The 26672-nt window shown below is 36.4% G+C and overlaps 1 protein-coding gene across 2 annotated transcripts in view; it reads right to left on the reverse strand.

Annotated features, from left to right (window-relative positions):
- Positions 1–26672, reverse strand: part of pde1a.S (phosphodiesterase 1A S homeolog) — a 133175-nt gene that overhangs the window by 77917 nt on the left and 28586 nt on the right. The window contains exon 1 of one of the 2 annotated variants that reach the window (XM_041578506.1): positions 11140–11780. The exons of the other annotated variant lie outside the window; for it this stretch is intronic. Coding sequence (XP_041434440.1) covers positions 11140–11192 — 53 coding nt within the window. The 5' untranslated portion in view covers positions 11193–11780. Of the gene's footprint in view, positions 1–11139; positions 11781–26672 lie in introns of those variants that run through there. 2 annotated transcript variants of the gene reach the window in all.

Consider the following 26672-nt stretch of genomic DNA (forward strand, 5'->3'; position numbering starts at 1 on the left):
ATATCCTCACTCTTTTTACAGAAGGGCCACTGGTACTGGGTTGCGACTATAATTGTCCAACAGACCCAAGATTAGACACAACTCAGGGCAATCTAGTATACCAGGGTAACAACTCACACAACTTAATAAATTATTACATAGCCTCCAATCAGTAGACATTTGGCACATACATCATCCAACCACGAAAGACTACACCTTTTACTCTCACAGACATAACCTATACACACGGATTGATTATCTCCTAATTTCACACAATAACATAGGGGAAGTTAAAGTTACCAAGATACATAATCACACTTGGTCAGACTATGCACCTATCTCAGTAACACTTCAATTACAATTTACAACCTCCAGGACTAACACCTGGTGGCTAAATGAGACAGTCCTCAAAGATACTCAAACAGTCTCCAAACTAAAAGACCACCTACAAACTTACTTCATAGAAAATGCTACAGATGAGTTCTCAGCCCTTACAAGTAGAGAGGCACACACGTGTGTGATTCAAGATTTCTAATCCAAATGGGGTCCAATGTTAAAAAAAACAAAACTGACAAACAAAATGATTTGCTCTCCAGGACACGGTCTCTTGAGACACAGCATAAACAGACAAGCTAAGAGAAAACACTCTCCAAACTCACTCTAGCTAGGCAGGAGCTTAATAAATCCCTAGACACCTTTACCAAAAGAGCCATAACAATCTCACAACACAGATTTTACGAATACGGTGATAAACGTGGGCGCCTCCTTGCCCATGTCCTGAAGAGTAAACAAGCTAAAAATCATATCGCCTCCATAAAAGATAATATAGGTAAAATACACCATTCCACAGATAACATAACAAACACCTTTGAACAATACTACACCAAACTATACCAATTGGGAGACCCATGTCATACCCCAGACCAAAATGGAACAAATTTGACCACGGAATATCTTTTAAAATCTAAAACACCCAAGCTAAGAAATGCAGATATAGAAGCTCTCGAAGCTGACATAACATTTGAAGAAGCAAAACCAGCCCTAAAACTTACCCCTACCGGAAAAAGCACAGACCCAGATGGTTTCTCAACTATATACTATAAAACTTTCCAAGAAATGTTGCTACCACATTTTGCAAAAGCCATGGGCGATATTACAAATAAAAAAGCACTTCCTCCATAGAAGCCCATATCACGCTAATACACAAGCCCAATAAAAAACAAAACTATTTTGTGCTATGTTGAAACCTCAATAAAAAAACTACAATACAAAAAAAAATATTGTAAATACAGTACATTGTATATATTTCAGTTTATACACATATTTAGTTTTACTTTTTACAGACATTTAATACATATAAATCTGTGCAACAGCTAAAAGATCAGTGATTATACAGTATATAATACAAATATGGAGGATGGAATACCAACATTCCAACAGCCAAATCCAGCCTACACTGATGCCTCAAAGCATCGTCATTTTCTAGGTTGACAACTCTGTTCTGTCTGAGCAGTGAGTTAGTAATATTAGATCTTAATGCCCTAGCAAGGACCTGCTATATATCTTGGGTAAATAACATTTTGAAAAAGCAAAGTATAGGGATCCTTTTCCTCTAACAAGGTCCTTAAAGGAATTGTTCAGTGTAAAGATAAAAACTGGGTAAATAGGCTGTGCAAAAAAAAAAAATGTTTTCAATATAGTTAACCAAAAATGTAATGTATATGGATGTCTAACATGACAGAACTTCCTGCTTTGCTTCTCTCTTAGGGGCAAATTCACTAAGATGCAAAGTTGCGCCAGGCGCAACTTCGCCGCACTTCGCCAGGCGTAGTTTCGCCAGCGCTCCGCAAATTCACTAAAATCCGAAGTTGTGCTCAGGGGTAGCGTAAGGTTGCGAAGTTGCGCTAGCGTTGATTCGCTATGTAAAGCGAAGTTACGCTACCGTAGGCTAATTTGCATACGGCGCCAAATTCAAATTTCAATGGAGGAATACGTATCAGCACTACAAATGCCAAGAAAACCTTCAAATCATCAAATAAAAATTTTATTTTGCCCTACACATGTGCCCACTGTCTAGGTAAGTTGCCATGAGTCAGGAAATGTAGGGGGGAAGGAGGGGAGCCCCAAAAATTTTTTCGATCTTTTTCAGCCTATCACCCAAAATGTAGAAAACACGCCAGCATTTTTTGGGACTTAGAAAAAATTTTGACTTTTTTTTAAACAATCCCTATCTACTCTATTGCGCTTCACAAGGTCTGAGGTGGTGAAGGAAGTCTAGCGTAAAAGGTAGCGTTCAGTACACTGCGCAAGTTAGTGAATTTGCGTAGTTACGTCGCTAGCGAAAATTCGCCTGGCGTAAGGGTGCGAAGTAACACTAGCGAAACTATGCCAGCGTTCGTTAGTGAATTTGCGCAGTAACGAAAATGCCAAACACTAGCGAATTAACGCTAGCGTTCGGTGCTTCGGCCATTAGTGAATTTGCCCCTTAGTTTCCACTGATTAGTTACCAGGCAGTAACCAATCAGTGACTTGAGGGGGGGCCACATGGGTCATAACTGTTTGCTTTAGAATATGACCTGCATGCTGATGATCAATTGCAAACTCACTGAACAGTTATGTCCCATGTGGTGCCCCTTCAAGTTGCTGACTAACTCAGAGTTAGAGAGCTGAAAAGCAGGAAGTAGTGTTCTGTTATGTTAGACATCCAGTCACTCCAGCTTTTATAGATACATTTTTGGTTAACTATATTAGAAACTTTTTTTATTTTGCACAGCCTATCTATTTAGCCAGTTTTTATTTTTACGCTGAACTATTTCTTTAAACCGTAATTTCTCCTACACTGAATTCAACGACCACATCAATTCTGCTTAAGGCAACCAGTTTAATGTTTAAATATGGAATATAAGTGGACAGTTAGCAGGGTTCTACAGCAATAAATACTAACATTTGGGCACAGTTGCTTATCCATACAGTAATCACCTCTGCAGTTTAAGCATTTCCATGCTTGTACATGAATAGTAAACATGTTTCCCAATCACCTGGCTGCTTGGACAAAAACAGCTTTTGTTAGGACATAAAGCACGACACGGTTTGGTTTTTCATTAACTGATGTTGTGGAATGTATGATGAACCTCAGTATTTGGGGTGGGGGTTGGTGTGTTCTATAAATGGCAGGCGTATTCTTTATTTAACCTGGTCCATGTTACATAAGCAGTACGTTACTTAAGTGCCTTTGCAATTTAGATACTATTTTAGAATGTCAAAACGTTAAATCAAATTATGTTGAAAGCACTGAAATTTGCTGAAGTTTGGCAAATCAGAGCTTGGTAATATGACTCAATAGCTACACTCATCATGCACAATTAGTTTCAGCCACTAGCACATCAATTACAGTGTCCAATGCAGCAAAATGATTCTTTCGTATAAAACGTTTTACCTTCATAATCTCTAATAACATCTCAGTGATGCTCTTAATGCAGTACTTATGTACTGTACATCTAAGATAATGTGCTGCGCTCAAGCAGTCAAGGAAACTAATACATTATTCTGTTCAGAGCACACTGCAAACCTCCTGACTTCTGATACTGTTAAAGGAGAACTAACCCCTAATAATGAATATGGCTAGAAATGACAACTTTTATATAATCTCAGCTACAGGATCTAGGATTTCATTTTCCTAAAAAGGCTCTTGAAACTACAAGTAAAACAGAAAATATATATAGTATATACATTTGTTTTACTATAGTCTTGTTACATTTCTCCAGTTCTTCTACTTGATTCACTTATCTCTCTCCAGGCAGCAGCAGGATAAAAAAAAGATACACCTAATAACCATCATTTATATACAAGTGTATGACTGGTTGCACCTGCTTGAACTGTTTTAAGGATGTTTTAATGAAATATAAGGGATGCACTAAATACAGCTCTAAGTGTTTTACACTTGAAAAAGAGCTCTCCGCTCTAAACATGTAGTGAAAATAATGCACCTGAATTTTGCAGCTAAACTCTGTTTTTGACCAGTTTTTTACCACACCAGTTTGCTGATTATACGGCTTCATTGGACAGAAGTGGTGGTAATTGATCTATTTGAATCCTTTCCTTTCCCTTTGTTTAACAAGTCAATGGCAGATTTCTCTTTTACAATTGGAAGATATCATAATCTGAGCTGATACAATATTCCAAATAATTTGTGGTTTTCGGGCGAGAAACCATACTATGATTAGCAGTCTATGAGTGACATTTCCTTGTCTTTCCTTGTTCAAAAATGAAATGTGCTTTGGCACTGGTGGGCTTCCTGGTCACCAAACAATATGTAATAACACCTGCTCAGTGATCATTTGTGACTCCCTCAAATTGGTCTGCCATGCTATGAACCTTAAAGGGGGTGTAAATACGTATTGCATGAATTATATATCTTTTCAAAGTGGGTGGCCTAAACTGAATTACAGTTGTAACATTCATGTCTATCGGTCCTTACACAGTGGCTTTATCAAACTTCCTGCATAGCTTTGAGTTCTGTTATTGCAAGTCAGATCGGCAGCACAGTGCACAGTGCTACTCATTTGTCCTGTCTTGTACTATAAAAAAGTGTATTTAATGAATACAGTACAGAGTATGTGTACAAAGAGCAGACAGGATTATCATTGGAACATGTTCTTGCATTATTTGGGCATAAAAGCTTAAAGCTTTATAGAAGATTCATGGCCTGTTGGCTGAAACTGGATGGAATGTGGCATTACAAATAATAATATTTAAACCTCCCTTATCAATATGGTTTATCTTTTTGGAATGAAGTATGTCCCATATGTTTTTAAAGCATAACTAATCCTTAAAAATAAGTGAATGTTAAATTAACGAGGCTGCTATTCTTAGCACTTTTGCAATGTTCATTATTTATTTTGTTTTAATTCAAAGATATTAAAGGATACATGTACTGTTAACAGGAATTGATTTTGTTCCAACAGCAACACATGTTGGTCATTTGCAGACCATTCTGACCACCAAGTAGTAAAGGAAGTTGTCAGGAGAAAGAAAGAAGCTACTTGATGTTCTTCTGGTTAGGAAAACATTAGAAACCTTTCTTAAATCTTTACTAAGCATAAGAACATCAGAGCAGCCTCTTTCTTTCTCCTGACAACTTCCTTGACTACTTGGTGGTCAGAATGGTCAGAAAATGACCAGCAGGTGGAGCTGTTGTAATAAAATGCATTTATAGTAACAGTACATGTATCCTTTAATATCTTGGAATTAAAAGAAAGTTAATAATGAATGTACATTGCAAAAGTGCTTAGAATAGCACCCTCATTAATTTTACATTCACTTATTTTTAAGGTGTGCTTATCCTTTAAATACTTGAACTGTTTAGAAAGCTAAAAACTCCACGAAAACAAAATAAGGAAGAGTTAAGTAAAGTTTTAGCTTTCATATAATGTTTATGCCTGGCCCTTAATAAGCATTCATTTTGATTGTTTGCAGTTGTTTTGCATGGTAGCATATATAAACCGTCACTTGATTTTAACCTTGGAAGCACTTCTTAACCAAGTCTCTGCAGAATACGTATTCACCATGCCAGAAAAGCCATTACAAGCCTGCAAGCTGTTTAATATAAAAGATGCTGTAAGCTTTATTTGAATTTCTTATGCATGTAAATATAGCTGTATTATGATGGTCTAATTTAGTTGGTATGAAGCTTTAGTGCCTTTGAAAGGCTAACCCTAACTTTTTTTTTCATTCCTAATTCATAGCTCTGTTCACAGATAATTTCATGGATTCAAACTGACAGCTGTATAGAGTAGTGAATACAAATATTGTGCTTTGTATAACATGATCTATTAAAAGACATATAGGTGGAGACCTATCAAAAATCGAACTTTGTGAATTTTCCATTTTTTATGCTAAAAAAAACTCACCAAACCCAAATGTGAGTTTATTAAACAACTGGAGTCTCGAAAATGTTTTTGCTTAAAAAGCCAAACGCAGCACAATCACATTCTGCTCATCCTTTTCAATGAGTTCTATCAAGAAAAAAAACTAGAAAAAATTGCTTGAATTTTGTTAGGACAACCCCCTTTGACTTCTACATAAACTTGCCAGGTTTTCGCATAACCTGTGTGAAAGCTTCTGAAAACTTAATTAAAATTCACATTTTAGTGCAAAAAATGTAAATCTTAATAAATAAACAGTGAATTACACCTCCTATTATGATGATATCATAGAAGTCAATAGGAAGTGTATTTCCTACATTTTGGCAAGTAAGAAAAGAACTTCCTCAACTTCCTCGCACCTTGCAATTTTGCTCCAGTTACTACTATTAGAACTACTACTGACTACTATGCAATTATCTGCATTGGCTAATTGGTCTCTTTCCAAACCTATATGTACAAGAGCTGTACTGTACTGAGACTAGCTTACAACAAACTGGGGAACTACTGTGCAGCTAGAATAACTTGTTCATATATATAGTATACCATTATTCTATTACCTCTAAAACGTAACATAATTCAAAAGAACCAAAGATAAAAATTCACTTAAACAAGCATAGGCAGAAACCAGACCAGACATTTGCTTTAATTATTCTAATTGTGGAACAAGAAAAAGGCTAAGGAGAGCTAAAGCTTAACAAAGTAGGCTTGAAACACTGCACATTTTGTTTTGAGGTTCTGTACCAGCCCAAGGCCACAGTAGCCCTTTAAAAGTGAAGGTCTGTGCCTCTGAAGGTGCCTCCAGTATTTTTACTGTTGATTTGCAGAACATGCTCTGTGCTCCTGTCAGTTACCTAATCTTAGGGACTGACACACAAAATACTGCATATATATATATATATATATATATATATATATATATATATATATATATATATATATATATATATATATATATATATAAAATACACAATGCAAGCCTGACCGGGCTGGCCCAGCGCTGCATGGAAGCTCAGTAACCTGAGCAATTTTCAATGACCCCCAAACTTAGCTTCTCAAGAGCTGCCCAGAGTACTTGAGCATGTTCAGTGTCACAGACAGGCTAACTAAATCCAAGATGGTGATCCCATGTGCACGACTTTGTATTATTATAGAGATGTGAATGCTTTAAAGGAGAAGGAAAGGTTAAACCTAAGTAAGCTTTATCAGAAAGGTTTATATAAATACACCAGTAAACCCTCAGAGTAATGCTGCTCTGAGTCCTCTGTCAAAAGAAACATCACATTTCTTTCCTTCTATTGTGTACACATGGGCTTCTGTATCAGACTTCCTGTTTTCAGCTGAAACCTCCAGGGCAGGGCTTGAGCATGCTCAGTTTGCCCCTCTCCCCCTCCATCCTCCCATCCCTGCTGTAATCTGAGTTCAGAGCTGTAAGTGAGCAGGGAGAGACTCAGGCAGGACGTGATATCACACCAAGGTTATATGGCAGCTTATATCCTAAACAAACAGAGACAGTGTCTAGAGCTGTTTACTCAGGTATGGTAAAGCATTCTGCAGAATAAATATAGCATTCTAGCTTGCACTATTGTGGCTCATCTGTTGGCAGTAAACTGTCTTGGAGCTTTCCTTCTCCTTTAAAATGGTGGTGTACATTCAGTATATAAAATTCAGCATTTCCAGCCATATTCAATTTTAGGCTTTCATTCTTCTTTCATTCTTTGAGCGCAGCTTTAATATTTCTTAAAGTGCAATCCAACACTCCTTAATGGGACACAATTCAGGGAACACTGCAGGTACCATTTTCTGTGTGCAGTGTCAGATTGGGCAGATTGGCCCACTGGTTATCACTGGACTGGGCTGTCTAGGACCCACCAGGGCTACTACCTCAGTGACTTCCCACCACAGTTATGAGCTCTTCCGAGCCACCATACATCTGACACTACCCCCTCCTCTACACACATCATGTACCTGTAACATTTGCAAGTTCCTCCAAGCCAACAGATACATGATACCACCCCTGCACATGCACCTGTAACCTCCTCCTTGTGGCTACGATCTGGGGAGTTGGAGAGAGCCCACAGTTTCACAAGAGTGGGCCTGGGTTGGTGGTGCCCTACAAGCCTTTTCCCAGTGTTCCTAAGCCTGTATGACCCTGTCTGAGTAACTTGGCCAGTTGACTGCTTCTAGTGACTGGCAATGAAGCCAATATTTGGGAGCTTTCCTGCAATTTGACAACTACAACCCCCAGTAGTACGAAATGGAGCTAGCTATCAGATGAGGTCATGCTTGGGACCTAGTCCCAATCTAACGGCACTAGACCAGTAAAGACTATCAGATCCTAAAGGTTTATAATAAAAAAAGGCAACAATTCTGTATCTCTACAAAAATCCTAATTGACTCCAACACAATAGAAAAATTGCCACAACTCCATACATCCTCATGCCAGCAGTCAAAGGCAACCCTAGGGGCTGCTGAACCCCAAATCAAAAATATTTTACTGCTACCTATAATTTTTCATATTTTCACAAACACTATCTATAGTAATATGTCAAATCAACTGGACTTGCTGTATTTTTTTGTTTAGCTAGTCATCTGACTGGCTTTCTCAATTCTGAATTGAAAAAATACAGCAAGTCCAGTTGATTTGACTTACTATACTTACTATTACTATAGATATACCATGAATTGGATGAATGAGAACCTTCACAGACATAAACACTTACTAAAACTGCTTATTCATTAATGCATCCCCCCCGGGCTCCCTATGCCCCCCAGTCACAGGGTCTGTTTCATAAATACTTCCCCCCTTGCCACTAGTGGCACTACTCCTGTAGTGTAAATCAGTGCAAGATGTTATACTCAGAGATCATAGTGCCAGTCAAGACAATTCCATCTTAAAATGAAAAAAGAACCTCAAGACAAAGTGCACATATCTAAAGTAGTACATGATGTAAATATTTACGATCAATCCAAAACAATGGAACAACATGTCCTTTAGCTCGAATTTTCCTTTAAAAGCAGATGATTGAAACTGAGAAGATAAACATGGAACAAAATAATGCTACGGGCATGCCAAAAGGCATATTTGCATTGTTTGTTTAACAAATCTAATGAAATGTAGCGAAAAGGTATAACCACATTTTGCAAGTAAATACAACTGAACTTCTAGATGATCCAGAGGAATGTGAGAAACACAATCCCTACTGAAGTTATTTTCCAGTTGGCCTCAGAAAGGAGAAAATTCTTCCTGTGTCCAGAACAATTTGTCATAAATAGATTCACAGTTTGGTCTCCAATAAAGTAAAACACATTAGCTGTCAGATCGACCATAGGGTTTCTAAAACTGTGGCTTCTCACTATTTAGAACATCCCTTTAAAATTGGGTAATCGTGGCTTAATATGGGCACTCTGTGAAACCCATGTTTAATACAGCCAAAGGTTAAAGCAGCACCACATACAAGGCCAATAAATCATGAGGTTGTATTAATCTATAACTGCTGCCACATGCCCTTGAGCTTCCCAATGCTGAAACATCATATGAGCACCATTTTCAGGTCCCTAACTGAACTTTTGTCTCATTTGTCCACTGCGGTGTCATATGGAAAAGGAGATGTACAGTAAGTAAGACATGCCCGAATATTACAAGAAAACATCCTTTAGACCATGAGTATAGACCATGGGATAAATTAAATAGCCTAGAATTTTTTATTCTTCTTTCTGCTGTAGCAGAAAATGTTTATTATGCTAATATGCTCAGAGCAACCTTTTTTCACATGAGAGCAACTTGACATATTCCCTTACGTTTTCCTGAAGAGGAGAATGGATAAAACTCTACAGACAATGTGATTTCAAAGACTTTTACAGATATATTAAGAAAGAAATTCAAGGTTACATGAGTCACATACAAGGTAACCTCAAATGTAATTCCAATTTAAAGTTTAATTGGGGACATTTGAGGACACTATTTGCTTGTGAAATCCTACTTGTTTAAGCATAGTAGTAGAGAACATTCTAAGAGATCATACCACTGCTAAAGGTGGTAATTCTTACCTATAGATTATTTTTCTATAGACCATGAACCCTTTTAACATTAAATTGCCAACAAATTTGGTGAGGTACTGTGTGTGTGTTGAATGGGTGGGGGATTGAGCAACTCTTGTCATTTTTACCCTTTATGTAAAATAGATAATACAATCTATGGCACTAACACTGATGTTACAGAGTGCCAGCCCCATCAATTTTGCCATTTTGGTTTACAAATCAATCTAAACAGGATTATTTCCTTCTTTCTTACTTTCTTTTGCATTTATGCCCTGGAATGCCAATAAGCATGCAACTTAAATTATAACATCTAATTCAGGGTAACCATGGATCTATTGCTGTTTAAATTATCTGGCAGTCTGAGTAAATAACTCTCCCTCATTGTGGATCAGATACCAAGCATAACACGATTTTCAAGTGTTACTCTAAGTTGAGGGCCAATCAGCGCACACACAACTTTTGAACATTTTATATGCAAACACCCACCTTTCTATGGAAACAGTTCAATACGTGTGCGCAAATGAATGTTTTTATACATTAAATCTCCAAGTATTTACAGGGGCGCTGCTATAGACTATAAACTTTGCAGGACCATTCCCTTTCACCGTATCACTGTATCACTAAAACACTGTGTGTATTGTTACATATATAGAATTTTTGTTGTTTTCATGTACCAGTCACGTGTGTGTGTGTGTGTGACATGTCTGTGTTGTTTTTTTAAGAGGCTGCCAAGTGTTATTCTTCGCTAATGTAACTATATTTGTTCTACTAAAAATAACTATAATACACAGATTATATAATATTTTTAGATGTAGTTTTAGCAAGTATCAAACATGTGACAAACTCCAGGATAAAACAACTATATACTGAATATCTAGATAACATTATTAACAATGCTTTTACTTTTGTCCCCGCAAAACGCATTTGCAATATCTAATATTTGCTTTCCAGCATCTCTGCTCCTTTAAGCCTGCAATCTGATAAAACATCAGGATTTTCTTGTTCCCAGCTGTTAAGAGTAACAGGACTGCATTAAAGCCTGGGAACTTCTTGAACACGACATTAAATACCAGAGTATTTCTGTGAAATACACAGAGCATTTTCTTGTACTGGAGCTCCCTGTATTTTCTTAGTGCAACTCAGTTCTCAATAAATAAAAAGTGGTTTTGTTAGTACACAAGTAAAAGCAATAACTTACCTAAATATTGGCTTTTGGAGATGTTTTCTCTTGATTGTAATACGGTCACCCATTTAAATGGAAATCAAGGCAAAATAGCGTATCAATAAAAAAAAATTCACCACTAGTAGGAAAATGAATAGAACCAGGGGGGGAATTCTAAAAAAGATCCTTTCTTATTGTGAAGCTGAAAGTGTTAAACAAGGGGTCTGTTTTAATTTGGGGAAGATTCCCCTCTTTAACTGCTGAGCAGAACGAGGCCATAAAGCCAGCAAAAGTGTACACACAACTTTGCCAAGCAAACTGTGCACAGACACATGTTTAAAATTGACTGAGAAAGGAGAGAGGCCACAGTCACAGACATCCAGAGTCTGCGAGGAAAAGTGAAACTCAGCCAAGGGCAGCTGAAGTTTAAAAAAAAAAAAAAAAGTGATCAGCTATTTCTCATAGTGCAGCTCTGAGAATTTATCCTGCTTGTATCCGTCGCAACTCCTCGACATAGAACCACACCATGAAATCTTGACCACAGCTCCAAGCCAAACTTCTTCTTTATTTCTTTTTTCTTCAAAATAAAAGTTGCCCAGCTGTTTTACAGTTGCAGTGGAAGTGCCTTCGGAAAGTTTTTTGGGTTGAAAGAGCAGCACACAGTTTAATGAAGACGGATAGATCTAGTCTGGGTGGCTGGCTGCACTTCAAAACATTGTAATTATTTTACAATCTGGCTTTTATTCACTCCTGATCCTGAATGATGTGCAGTAATAACAATGCAAATGAAGGAAGTTTTCGGAAAGCTCACACCCAGTAAATAGTGTTGTACAATTTGTGGAGATGTTACTGAATGTAAAGTAAGTCAGTATAGTAAGTGTAATGTAAACATAAGGAACAGTATGCCCACCAGTTGGCTTCTAACAGGTTCAGGCACTGTGAAAAACCTCTTCTGACCCATAGATGCAGTTGTTTTGCCCTGATCTTCCCTGTATTATCCACACATCAAGCTACATGAGGTGCAGGGGGTTCAGAGGGATTTCCCCAGCATCCCTGTACAGGCTGGTTGAGGAGTAACTTTATTCTGGTACAGACCATATCAGCATTGAAGCTGAACAGCGATTCTTTTTTTCATGCAAATAAATGCACGGAGGGAAAAACTTGGTGCACAATCTTTGATATTTCTAGCTCTTGGCACTTGTTTCCCATATGTCTGTTGATAATGGGTGGTGCTCCAAATACAGATGTGTTTGTGATAAATTATATGGAAAGCATCTATCCTTGCCATAAGGTACTAACTGTGCTGATTAATATCGTCTATTTCCTAGCCTTTGAATACAATGGGCAGGGATTGTCAATGCTAACTTCTCTTTTTACTTTCAGCAAAAGTTCTTCAAATCCCAGCTTAATGCACTTCTTTATATGCCCCAAGGGCAATCACTTCAATCATTAACAAACTGCACTGATCCAAGCTCTACGATGGGGGAAATTGCCTCCCAGAAGATATCTAAGGCCCCTAATACTTAAATCAACTGTGTTTATTAACTAACGTATGGAGCATTTTTCATGGAATGTGATAATATTCACTGCGAAATTATTTTAGTGCAATTTTTACATTTAGATGTTGAAACTGTAGGAGATCACAAAAGTAACTTACAGAATGTTTGGATACTTATGATGATATAGTTATGCATCATTTTTAAAGTTTACTAAGGGGCCCATTTACTTAGCTTGAGTTAAGGAATAGAGGAAAAAAAACCTTCGAATTTCGAATGTTTTTTTTGGCTACTTCGACCATCGAATAGGCTACTTCGACCTTCGACTAAGAATTTGATTCGAACGATTCGAACTAAAAATCGTTCGACTATTCCACCATTCGATAGTCGAAGTACTGTCTCTTTAAGAAAAAACTTCGACCCCCTAGTTCGCCACCTAAAAGCTACCGAAGTCAACGTTAGCCTATGGGGAAGGTCCCCATAGGCTTAGCAATCTTTTTTTGGTCGAACAAAAATCGTTCGATAGATGGATTAAAATCCTTCGAATCAAACGATTCGAAGGATTTAATCGTTTGATCGAACGATTTTTCACTCGATCGTTTGATCGAACGAATAGCGCTAAATCCTTCGACTTCGATATTCGAAGTCGATGGATTTAACTTCGACAGTCGAATATCGAGGGTTGATTAACCCTCGATATTCGACCTTAAGTAAATTTGCCCCTAAATGTAGGTAACTGTTTGTTAGAAAGGGGGTGGAACAAGAGGTGATGCATTAAGCAGTTCTGATCCTCCATGGGTATGTTATAGTGTTAAAGATGGATAGAAAGATAAATACTGTACATACAGTGGTGAGAGACATCAAAGATTGTGCACCTAGCCAGACTGTTTGTGGTTTTATATGGACCCACAGATATAGTGGCATTTGGGAATTAATGGCAAAATTGTTTTATGACAACGGTATAACCCCTCCATAGCAAGATTGTTGATCTCTTTGGACAAAATAAATAATACAAAATGAATATGAGAAAGAACAATAATACGAATAATAGTTTGAATAAAGCCCACTGCAACAATCATTTATTTTAGAATAATGTTTTCTGGACTTTTATAAAAATCTTCCCCACCCCTTTCAATAACATTGCCTGAAAGTTCTCAATAAATAGTGATGCCTTAGTTTTACCAGAGTTTTAATACATTTAACTAAATATTACCCTCAGACGCATTAATAGGGAAGTCAAATAAACCATTCTTACGTAGGGAGGTTTAATTGCAAAGGGAGTTCAAATAAACAATACTTTCTCTCTAAAGTACTGTTTATATGAGTTACTTGCTGAATGGAAAACACATAACACACTTTCCCTTTTCTCCAACAATGTTTTGTAGAGCAACAGCCTACAAATAACCACACATCCTACAATTGGGCACACACAAAAGAATAAGCAAAACATACATAAAAATTGTATCTAAGTGGAGTATTTAGCCAATGAAGAAACTCAACTTTCAATCACAATCAGACAAATCCTAGTAGAACATTCCTATACAAAATTCAGAACTTATATTTGTGGTATGTTGTGCAGGCTGAAGAAAGAACTCTCCTTTGCATTCCTTGATGTATCTGTATCTAAAACAAAATTTGAGGTTGCCATACACTAGCCAATGCTCATTGATATATGACCCTTTCTTTCAGAGACACATGAACCAATAATGCACACGTGGTCATACATGGTGTTGCCCCCTTTTCTGCTGACTTTCTGTTGACTTTCTGACACACAACACGGTGCATCGCAAATGGAATTTGCACACCTGCCCAATCAACAAAACAACCAATATTCATGGTTTGATTGGTTTAAGTTAGAATACTTCATTGGTTTTATATATTTTTTACATGAACTCATGTACATTCCTACTTTCGGAGTAATTTTAAATGTTTTAGCAAAAACAACACCTTCCCTCCAGATAACAGAAGAGAGGGTTACACCCCCTACCCTTCAGCTCTGTCTCCACAATTATAATTTTTTTGTTTTTTATTGAAAATTTCACAAGAAAATGTAATTAGCATAACTCAGGCCGACATGCCAGTCAACGATACAATTGAGATTCCCTCCCTAGTCCACTGGCCAAATTCTAAACTGATGAAGATCTTTACAGTTGAGCAAAGACAATGTCAACACAAGTGCCTGGTAGCAGACTGGAGGTTTTTTTTTTTTAAAGCATTTTTTAAAAAAGACACCTGAGGGCCACACCCCTTAAATTGCTACCTAAAAAAAAAAAAAAAAATCTCCAGAACAGGAGATAAATAAAAACTTAAGCATCTGTTATAGTTAGTGCTGTAGAAAGTTTGCTCCTAATTCACTTCTTTCTGTATTTTTTAAACTTAAGATTTTTGGTTTGGAAGTCAATTGAAAGACAAATGCCAACAAGACTTGTCTTCTATACTGCATTTATTAAATGTTTATGTAGGGACCCCTACTGGGTAATCTGCCCTGCAGCTTTAAGGCCCCAACCTTTTTTCTTAGAGTGATCTGCCAGGAGAGAATGACACCCCCCTGCTACACTGCTATATAGTGTGTGTAGGGAGTGGCCACTTCCTCTTTGGCCTGTGGATGGTGATCCAGCTGGGTGTGCTCAGGGGAGCCTGGGCACAGCTAGGCCCAGAAAGGCCCATGTGCTTTGGAAGAAGAAGTCGGGGACCAGGTAACCCCGTGAATGAGGACTAGTTGCACTAGGGCAGACTTGTTATAGTCTCTCTAGGAGAGAAAGGCAGAGAGGTGAGAGAGAAAGAGCAGCTGAAGCTCCAACAAGGATTTGCAGTAAGGGAGTAGCTTCCCAGAGGTCTGTGTGTTGCCTCCAGTCAGGGACCTCAGTGAGGAGGGACTGTAGGGTAGAAGCTGCTTTCCTGACAACTTCCAGGAGGGAATGTGTGTGAATACTGCAAATGCCTAATGGAGACCTTTCCTCTGTGAGAAATGCCTAATGCCTGCAGCTCTGTGTGAGAAATGTGCTATTGCCTCAGCTCCTGCGTGAGTACTAAACCTGTGGTCACTTGCCTCGTGCATAGTTAAATAAACCGTTTTCTGTTTTACTGCAAGAACCTCCTGGCGCCCATCTTTTGTTGTATGCACAGTAGCCTGGGGGGATGTAGTTGCACTACACCATAGAGGGAACACTTCCACATGGCGAAGGCCCTGACCCTGTTGTGTGAAGTCGCGTGTAACCCATGCTTCTACTGCTAGCTGGACAGTTTAACTATTTGTGTGCTATGCAGCCCAAATAGGTGTTACATTTACTAGCATTTTCCTCTTTTGAACAGTCCTGTGAACACTGCATTTTATCTGCCAAACGACATCAAACATGAAGAATTGTCTTTTAACACTTTCAACCAATTGAAAATAACTTCCTTCAGCAACTCCAGCCACAGCAAATAACTAAACTGTGCACACCTGTTTTATTTTTAGAGTTTCTTTTTCATTTAATGGGGGTGGTTGTTTAATTATACACTATAATTCCAGTTAAAACATTCAATTATAGTTTGGAAAGCATGTGACGACTTTGTACTTTCATAGTGTTTGTGATGCCTGGAGGGTGGCAGTGATCCACTGTACAGTAAATATGGATTTGCAAACAGACAGAACATGTGACAATCTACCAATTATAGCACATAGTATCTATATTGATATTGTAAGTTTTCCATGGTATAGTTGCTCTCAAAGTTAGTTTTAAAGGAGAAGGAAAGCTACGGAGGCATTTTATTGCCAATAGATTAGCTGCAATAGCGCAAGCTAGAATGCTATATTTATTCTGTTGAATATTTTACCATACCTGAGTAAAAAGCTCTAGAAACTCTCTGTTTGTTTAGGATAGGAGCTGCAGTATTAATTTGGTGTGACATCACTTCCTGCCTGAGTCTCTCCCTGCTCTGGGCTCAGATTACAGAAGAGAAGGGAGGGGGCGGGGGAAGAGGAGCAAACTGAGCATGCTCTTGCCCAGGGCAATGAGGTTTAAGCTGAAAACAGGAAGTCTGATACAGAGGCCCATGTGTACACAATAGAAGGAAAGAAATGCAGTGTTTCTTTTGAGAGAGGACTCCCTTACTTTGGGGATTTACTGGTATATTTAAATGGACCTTTCTGATAAGGCTTACTTAGTTTTAACCTTTCCTTCTCCTTTAAGCTACAAGAACTACAGTAAGTACTAGAAAAGATTCCTATGCAACATACAGGGGAAGATTTATTAAAGTATTTATTTATTAAATTGACAAATTCAGCAATAAGAAGCCTATGTCAGATCATCAGAATGTTGTGTGGCTGATTTCAAGAAACACATCTCTGTTTAAAGGGTTGTCACCTGAGCCACAGCAAACAGGGTAAGACTGGCCCTGTGCTTATAATGAACTTTCTGTTGTGATTTTACTATCATATCGGGAGTTCATTTGCTCATTATTCATTTTTCTGCAGTGATCTCCCTTGTATCTCTGGAGTTAATATGCTCATTGGGCATTTTTTGTAGCTCTTAATATACTAATAATCCATTTCTGTAGTGATTTTACTGGCAGTTTTTGGGTTACTAGGCTCATTGTCCATTTTTGAAGTTGTCTTACTATCAAGTCTACAGTTAGCAGACTAAAACATGGTTTACTGAGTGGTAAGTATGTACTGCCTACTAGTGACATTCTTGACTTTGCCTTTACAGAAATGGGATATTGTATCTGAAAATTTGAATTTCAGGCAAGTCATCTCCCATAGAATCCATTTTAAGCAAAGCATTTTGTTAATTTTGTTTCCTTTTTCTCTGTAATAATAATAGAATAGTAGTTTGTACTCAATGGTAATTAACCTGCATGAATCCATATTGATTGCAAAATAATCCTACTGGGTTTATTTAATGTTGATGTTAGTAGATTCAGGGCATGTGATCCAAATTTCAGGGGGAAAAAAACTTTATTCATACCCATGCATTTCAGATAATAGGTCCCATACCAAAACTAGGAATTGCTTTTCTTGTGCTGCCTAAATAGTCCTCTCACATCAAAATGCTAATAAGTTTATGAATGGTGATAATATTTATTGTTTTAGGCAAGGACTGATTTCCTATTGACAAAATAGGATTCAAAGCAACTGAAAAGAAAGCAGGTCGATGAGAAAGGGCTTTATTTAAGATCTTTTAAAATGGCATTCCTCCAGGGCATCAGTAAATGATTTACTATTGATAATGTAAAACATCTGTACTGTCCACATACCATATTGCAAATTATATTGCATATATTTCAGGTTAACACATTGTAAGAAGGTTGGCTAACAGCAACCACAAAGTTAAGTTATGTACTTACTTTAGGATCAATACATACTGTATATAATTCAAAAGCAATCTACAGAATGCCATTTTTACTGTTGTTAAAGGGCATGTTAATACTGTTGTTCAACCATTACACAAATTTGCACAAAGTGAATAAAGTGTAAAATTGTGAAGTCAATATTCCAATTTATTTCTTTGATATTCCATCTTAATGACCATATGTTAGTTAACAGCAAGATGACTGTCAAGTGTGACTTGTTCAGCATAGATGAGCTGGAGCCCATATGTTGGGTAACACTGGTAGGTGGGAGCTTCAGCAGTCTTGCAGAAGTGGTAGCAGGGTCAGAACGAAGGTTAGGGGGAAGAAGAATATGACTGGTAATCTGTGGGTTCTGGCAAATGCCAGAGGGGCTGGTGTAAATTGCCATAGACAGTCATAATTTATTGGGATGGGGGGTTGTTTGGGCCTCTGTGTACTTTAAATGCTAGAACCTATTTTGATTCTCAGTCCAGACCTGCAATGTGCAGGCTCACAGGGGATAGAAGCGAGGCTGCAATTATGGCTTTCCCCTGTTCAATCCCACCCAATCCTGGGGGACAGGATTGAGGGCAGCTTGTCTGCCTACTGGTAGAGGAACCACTCATGATGAGCGCAGACTGAGGTCAGAAACACAGGCCAGAGGTCAGGGCAGGCATAATACATAGACAAAATCATAATTAAGACTGGATCAACCATTTTAGTCAGTTAGGTGGATTGTTGGACAGGGTTCACATCCCCTTTACAAGACATCTTTCTGAGAATAAATCTTGCAGTGTAAAATAAATGTTTTTTTTTTTTATCATTTGAAGCTTTTTAATAACTTAGGTTCATTAGATAGAGATTTAGAAATTTATTTTGATTTGATCTTTTTTTTTCCACCCTTGTAAGAAAAAAAACACATGACTTTAGCAATTGCATAAAAGCTTCAAAATAATATTAAATTCTTGAACATTTAAGGGCTGATTGTATTTATTATCTAATATAATACCGATGTATTGCATTATCTTTCATGTTATAAAAAAAGTTAAACAGCATGCTGCCTCAAACTCATTTTTTTTTGTTTATTCATATTAATTGTTAGAATTCACAATACATGGAGTTAACAAATTGTTGTATATGTAAAATATTACCTTTCAATAAATCATGTTCTAGGTTTCATGTTTCTAGTCTAAAGTAAGATGTTCGCATCAAATTCAAATCAGTTACTGTAAAACAATAACTTTTCAATAAGCTTCTGTAGAAAAACACAACAAAAACCTTGACCTAACAATTTTTTTTTTTTTATATTTAATTTATTTATTCAATTTTTTTGAAAAGACAAAAAATATAAGACAAAACAAATAAATACAAAGTAAAATAAGTATCATCTCCTTGCATATTCATCACAACTTCAGTAAATTCATTTTACTTTATACATAAATCAGTAAATACATAAAGAAGAAGAAAGAAAAAAGAGAAAGAAAAAAAAAAAAAAAAAAAAAAAAGATACACAAGTTTTTATTATTATTCCCCCCTTCTTAATTGACCATCATTTCCTAGGAAATCGCACCAAAGTTCCCATAGTTTATGGTGTTTATTCATTTTCCCCCTTTTTTTTGCTATTATTTCTTCTATGCCTCGTATTTCTTCAATTTCCTTAATCCATGATATTTTATTTATTGATAATTTTGTTTTCCATTTATGAGGTATCATGTTCCTTGCCACAGCTATTATTAATTTAGTTACTGGGTCGGTGATAGTTTTTTTCTCTTTATAATCATAAAGCAGTATAATTTGTGTTATATCTGTATCTGATATATGGGTTCCCATTTTATCTATTACAGATCGGACATAGTCCCAAAATGGTCTAATCACCTCACATTCCAGCCATAGATGAATATATGTTCCCTTCTCTTTTCCACATCTCCAGCATGTCTCGGGCATTCCATACATGTTATGCAGTTTAGTCGGTGTATAATACCATCTAGATATCAACTTATAACTAAATTCTTGCAGTTTTGTATCCTTAGATATCTCTATATTAGCTTTGCAAATATAATTCCACTCCTGATCTGATAGGGATATTTTTAATTCCTCCTCCCATTTTTTAAAGAAACATGGTTTGCTTAATGATCCTTTAATTAACTCCCTGTAAGTTCTCGATAGGCTGTGTTGTATTTTCTCTCCTTTGTCTATAAATTTCTCAAACCAAGTTAAGGGTCTCCTAATATCTTTCAATCCCAAGGAACAGATAAAGTGTCTTATCTGGTTTAATACCCAGTCTGTTCTTGGGTGGTATCCATATTTTGCTATTAAGTTTCCTGTTGTGATTATTCCATCTTTCTCAAGAAAATCTTTTATTCTCAATATTTTACCTTCCTTTTCTTCCCATTTTTTCAATAATCTATCTTCTTGACCCGGAACAAAGATGGGATTATCACATATTGGACTCATAATAGATGGGTAGGTGATTATGGTTAATTTTCTATTTTTCCTTCCCCATACCTTTAAAGTTGGTGCAACTGTAAGTTCTTTTTTATCTGTTTTTACATCTAATTTTATGTTGGATCCAAAGACGGCTCCTAATAATATACCCTCATCTCCTCTTTCAGCATTGAACCATGGTGATGAATCATCCTCTAAGGCCCAGTTTAACACCCTTGACACATGTACTGCTTCATAGTAAGTAAAAAGACATGGGAAGCTCACCCCTCCTTCTTTTTTTTTCCGGATCAGATTCGCATATGATACCCTTGGTGGTTTGTCTCTCCAGACATATCTCATCAAAATACTTTTCATTTTTGAAAAAAATCCTTTTGGTAAATATATCGGTAAAGCCTGGAATATATACAATATCTGAGGGAGTATCATCATTTTAATAATATTCATTCTTCCAAACCATGAAATATTAATGTTTTTATATCTAACCAATTCTCTTTCTATTATTTGGAATAATGGGACATAATTTCTGATGTATAATTGGTTTGCTTGAGAAGTAATATAGATTCCCAAGTATTTGATTTCCTTAGTTGACCATTTTAAGAGAAATTTTTTTTCCAGTTGCTCTGCCTCTTCTTTTTTCAGGTTTAAGTTTAATATTTCAGATTTTTTATAGTTAATTTTGAAATTTGTAAACGTTTTATATCTCTCTAATAGTCTCATTATATGTGGAATTGTTATTTTGGGTTCAGATACATAAAATAGTAAATCATCAGCAAATGCTGCTACTTTATGTTGTGTTCCCCTAATTTTAACTCCCTTTATATCTTCTTCTTCTCTAATTGCATTAAGTAGGGTTTCAATACATAGGACAAATAATATAGGAGATAGGGGACATCCCTGTCTAGTGCCATTCCTTATATTAATTTTTTCAGATAAAGTACCGTTAATCTTTACCTTTGCATTTGGGGTTATATATAATGACATTATTTTGCTCACTAACTTATCTCCAAATCCCATATACCATAATACTTTTTCCATATAATCCCAGGATAGTCTATCGAACGCTTTTTCTGCATCCATTGATATTATTACTGCTTCTTGATTTCTTTTTTGTATTGTCTTAATCAAATTTAATGTTCTAATTATATTATTTTTCCCTTCTCTCTTAGGTACAAATCCGCATTGGTCTTTTTGTATTAACATTGGTAAGTATTTTTGTAATCTGTCTGCTATAAGTTTGGCAAATATTTTTTGGTCCAGGTTAATTAAAGAGATGGGTCTATAACTAGCACAGTCCGTCGGGTCCTTCCCTTCTTTATATATAACCGTAATATGTGCTTCTTGTGATTGGCTTGGAATATTGCTTTTTCTATTTTGTTCATTATATAATTCTAAAAGTGTTGTAAGTAGCTCATTCTGAAATTTTTTGTAATACAGGGCGGTTAGTCCATCCGGGCCTGGGCTTTTCCCTACGGTGAGTTCTCGAATTATTTTTCTAAGTTCATTTTCAGTAAATGGTAATTCTAAATTTTCCATTACCTCTGTAGGGATTCTCGGAATTTTAAGTGTTTGCAGAAAGTTAATCATATCGATTTTGGTTTTTTGCTCATCTTCTTTGGATTTTCTTTTTTGATCGTTTAAGTTATAGAGTTTATTATAATATTCTTGGAAACTTCTAGCTATTTCTTTTGTTGTAAAGACCATATTATTTTCTTCATTTTTCATTTTGTGTATAAACGTCTTTTTATATTGTGTTTTTAATTTATTAGCTAAAAATTTTCCACATTTATTACCATATTCATAAATTTCCATCTTAGATTTAAAGAAGATCTTAGATGTTTTTATATCTAATAATGATTTTAGTTCTTTTCTTTTAATTATTAATTGAGTCATTATATATTCATTTCCTGTATTTTTATGAGTTTGTTCCAAACTTATTATTTCTTCCCAAGTCTTTTTAATTTTTTCCTGTTTTTCTTTTTTATTATGGGCTCCCATAGCAATTAGTGTTCCTCTTATAACGCATTTGTGTGTCTCCCAGCGTATATGTGGAGATGTATCTGTACTCTTATTTTCTTCAAAAAAATCCGTTATCGCTTTTTTAATTTTATCTTTATATTTTATATCTTGTATTAAACTTTCATTTAGCACCCAGTTAAAGCATTGTTTTAATGTATTTGGGAGCTCTATAATAATACTAATTGGGCAATGGTCTGATTGAAAGCTTGTTTCTATTTTACTCTTTTTGACAATCTGTAACCATCTATGTTGGATGAAAAAATAATCAATTCTAGAGTATTTCTTATGCATTGCTGAATAGTGCGTGTAGTCTCTTTCTGATGAGTGCATACATCTCCATATATCCGCCAGTTCTTCTCCCAGTAACATCTGGTTTATCTTTCTTAATACAGAATGGTTAATGTGTGTCTTCCCTGTGGAGCTATCCAAAATTGGATTTAAGGGTACGTTGAAGTCACCTCCTACTATGACCATTCCTTCATGATAATCTTCAAGTTTCCTTATAATTTCTCTTAATATCTTATGTTGTTTCGTATTCGGCAGGTATATGTTACACAATGTTACTGTAATACCATACAATTCCCCCTTCACAATTAAGCATCTACCATCTTCTCTTTTGTATTCTCCTTTCACTGTAAACGGTGTGTTTTTATGAAGCATAATTAATACCCCTTTTGTCTTATTTTCCGTATTATTAGCCATAAAAATCTTATCATAAAATCTGTGATTTAGTATTGGTGTTTTCCCTTCTTTAAAATGAGTTTCTTGGCAAAAAACAATATTAGCCCCTAGGTCGTTACAATGTTTCATTATCTGTGATCTCTTTACCGGTTCATTAAACCCATTAACATTTATCGATATTAATTTGCATTCCATAAAAAAAAGATATAAAACACGAAAAAGATGCAAACAAAGTAATAATCATATCACAATAGTGACCACATGGTGTACATACATTGCTTATTCATAGATTATATGTGATTAACATATTGTAAAGCAGCTTTATGTAATAATCGACATATTTGATAAATTTCACCCAAGGGCAGTGTGTAACAAATATTGCCTGCAAAAAGTGGGGGGTCGAAAGGCACAACAAACACAAAAAAAAAAAAAAAAAAAAAAAAAGAGTTAAGAATTGTACATACATCAAGAAAGCCACTTTTTAAAAAAAAGTTAATTAAACTTCCTATAATACTTAAGTAGAACTTGTATATCTTAAATGTGGCTATTTTAGTTTTAGGACAATTCAGGCTGTCCTAGTGAGAGAGTGAGACTGAAGATTGCTCCTATTTGGTGATTCCAATAAGGATATATAAGAATTTATTCAAGAAGGCTCTGTGGTAGGTATAGAAAAAAAGAAGCTATATGAGGTGCGAGAAATCTCTCCCACCAATGTGCACACGGGAAATAATCCTTTCCCCTTCTCCTGAAAGAGGAAAAAAAAAAAAAAAAAAAATTTTTTGGGGGAAAGGGAGGGAAAGGGAGGGGAGGAATAGGAAAGAAGTGAGTGTGAAGGAAGAAAAAAAAAAAAAAAAAAAAAGGGGGGGGAAGGGGGGGGTGAAAAAGGGATGGAAGGGGTGGGATAGAAATGAGTGGGCAGAATAGGGGTGGTAAAAAAAAAAAAAAAAAAAAAAAAAAGGGAAAAAACACAAACACACAAAACCCCTAAATGGGAAGCATAGTTAACCTTCTTGATACAGATAACTCCTAATATCTACGGGGGTTTATTGCTGTATATATATATATCATCTATGTAAATGATATTCTTTATCTTTATATTCTCGGTCCCCCTTAAACCAATTAAATCAGTTCAGTGAGTTCTCTAGAGGTTTCCATCTTCTCTTTCTTTTGCTATACTTGTATTCTTTTTTCTCTGTAGTTTTGGAGTCTGCCACCAATCCTCCAATCTGGGATCATTTTCATCTGGGACTTTTTTAGGATTCCATCCAGGTAAATTTATTCTCTCGATCCCTAATTGCATTAAAAAGCCATCTGTTTCCTCAGGTAGTCTTAGATTGAACCATTGTCCATCTTTTTTTGCAGAGAGGCAAAATGGAAACCCCCATTTTGTTTGAATATCAGCACTCCTTAATATATCTATTAGTGGTTTCAGTGATCTCCTCTTTTGTAACGTTTTACCCGAAAGGTCCTGTAGTAGAAGGATTTCAGTATCTTTATATTTTACGCCCTTTGCCTCTCTTGCTTTCAGCATTATCTCCTCTTTTATAGCGTATTCATGTAGAGCACATAATACATCTCGGGGTGCTCCTTGTGGTGCATTTTTTGCTTTAAATACTCTATGACATCTATCAATCTTTACTTCTTTATCTTGGTCATTTTGCAGTATATTATTGAATAAATGCTGTAATACATTTCTTAAATCATTCTGTATTACTGTCTCTGGTAAGCCTCGCACTCTTATATTGCTTCTACGGCATCTATTTTCATAGTCTTCAGTCTGGCGTTCTAGATCAGCTATTTGTATAGATTGTGCATGAATTTTATCATTTAGAGATTTAGAGTAAGTTATTACCTTTTGTTGACAGTGTTCAAGCTGTTCCGTTCGGGTTAACATACTCACAAGATCTTTCCTTATCTCTTTTAGTTCATCATGCAGCGCCAGTGTCACCTCCTGCAGCATCCCTTTAATCTCAAGCTTTGTTGGTAAGCATTTCAGGTAAGAGCGCATATCTGTCTCCTCTTCGCTGTCTATATCCGTTGTGTATGAAGAAACACTTGGATCTCTTGAGCTTCTTTCAATCGCTTGCTTCCTTACCGGCGCCATTTTCTGTCCTTTCGGTGTATCTTTATGCGCCTCCTTTCCCTTTGTTAGGAGCTCCGCAATTGAATTAGATGCAGGGTTGCTGTTTGCTTTCCGTTTACTTGCCGTATTTTGCTTTGTCTTAGGTGACTGCGGTTGTGCGTTTGGCTTATTATGTCTTCCCATTTTAGCCTCAGTCGGGTCTCAGGGGAAGTTTCCCATGTGCAGCGCTAGCCTCTAGGCCATCGCGGCCATCTCGACGAGCGTTGCGTGCGTGTGCGTAAGTGCGCGCTCACGCACGTGAGCGTCAATCCTCGCGTCTCCTCCTCTCTCCCCTCGCGTCTCCTCCTCTCTCCCCTCGCGTCCCTTGACCTAACAATTTTATTCTACTGCAATCAAGCCGTGATGTAGGTCAGCAGTGCTTTGAAAGCCAAAGGTAGCACTGCTGCCTTGTATTGCTGAGGTCCAAGATCTGATTTCAGCCTGGGAACTATCTGCAAGGAGTGTATAAATTCTCCCCATGTCTGCCTAGGTTTATTCCAGGTACCCCAAATTCCTGGCAACCTCCAAAAGCATGCAGGCAGGTTAACTGGCTCCTGATAAAACTGACTATAGGCTGGGTTAATGTGATTGAGCTCTACTGGGACAGAGACCCAGATATATTCTTTATAAATAAAAAAATGTTTAGCAACAGTTTTTTACTTTAAAACAAAATAAATCATAATATACTATATACACATCGCTAGTTTCTTCTCTAAGGTAAAAGTGCAACTAAGGACAAAAGGAGTCAATTTTTAAAGTTGCTATTTTCAAAGCTGGGAGTAAAGTGTAAAAATTGGGTGCACATATACCATTACACTTATAATATTATTAATAATATTAATAATAATCTTGTTGCATACAAATATGAAGACCAGTATAAAGAAGGATCCAAGATAAGCTTAAAAGTTATATTAAATATTCATCTTGGTGGTGAAGGTTACTAATGGTCAATACACTATTGTCCCTCTTTATAATAAACACTAACTTTTAATTTATTTCAGGCCGCATATCCAGAAAGCACAGTTGAAAAATTATGTAAAGCAAGGTTTCTATGCATCTTTCATCTGGGGCCATAGATCTTATACTTCCTTGTTTTAGTTACATCAAATATCACTTCTGCCTCAGTTTTTTTGGTAAGACATCTGGATTGCATCAAGTTCTGAGATACATTTCTGATGGAGAACACATTGGCTGTAGCATTAAAAAAAAAAAAACGAATTTTCTACAAAAGGTCCGTCTTTTATGTCTTCTTACATAAGTTAAGGAAGATTTAAAAACAATGACTGAAATCCCCCCATATGTGTTTTCTCATGAGCGTTTTCTTCAACTTGGCAGCTAGGTCTGAGACATGTCTAGCTATAAAGTAGATCTGTGTTTATTTCTTGAAGATGTTTGTATTAGATATGAGAACTAATTTTGTTTCTTAAATACACAAAGCCATTTAGCAGATTTATGCATCTTTCTGCATAAAGACAAATGAATCTCCCCTTTCAAAA

The sequence above is a fragment of the Xenopus laevis genome, chromosome 9_10S (genome assembly GCF_017654675.1).
Source record: "Xenopus laevis strain J_2021 chromosome 9_10S, Xenopus_laevis_v10.1, whole genome shotgun sequence".
Lineage (NCBI taxonomy): Eukaryota > Metazoa > Chordata > Amphibia > Anura > Pipidae > Xenopus > Xenopus laevis.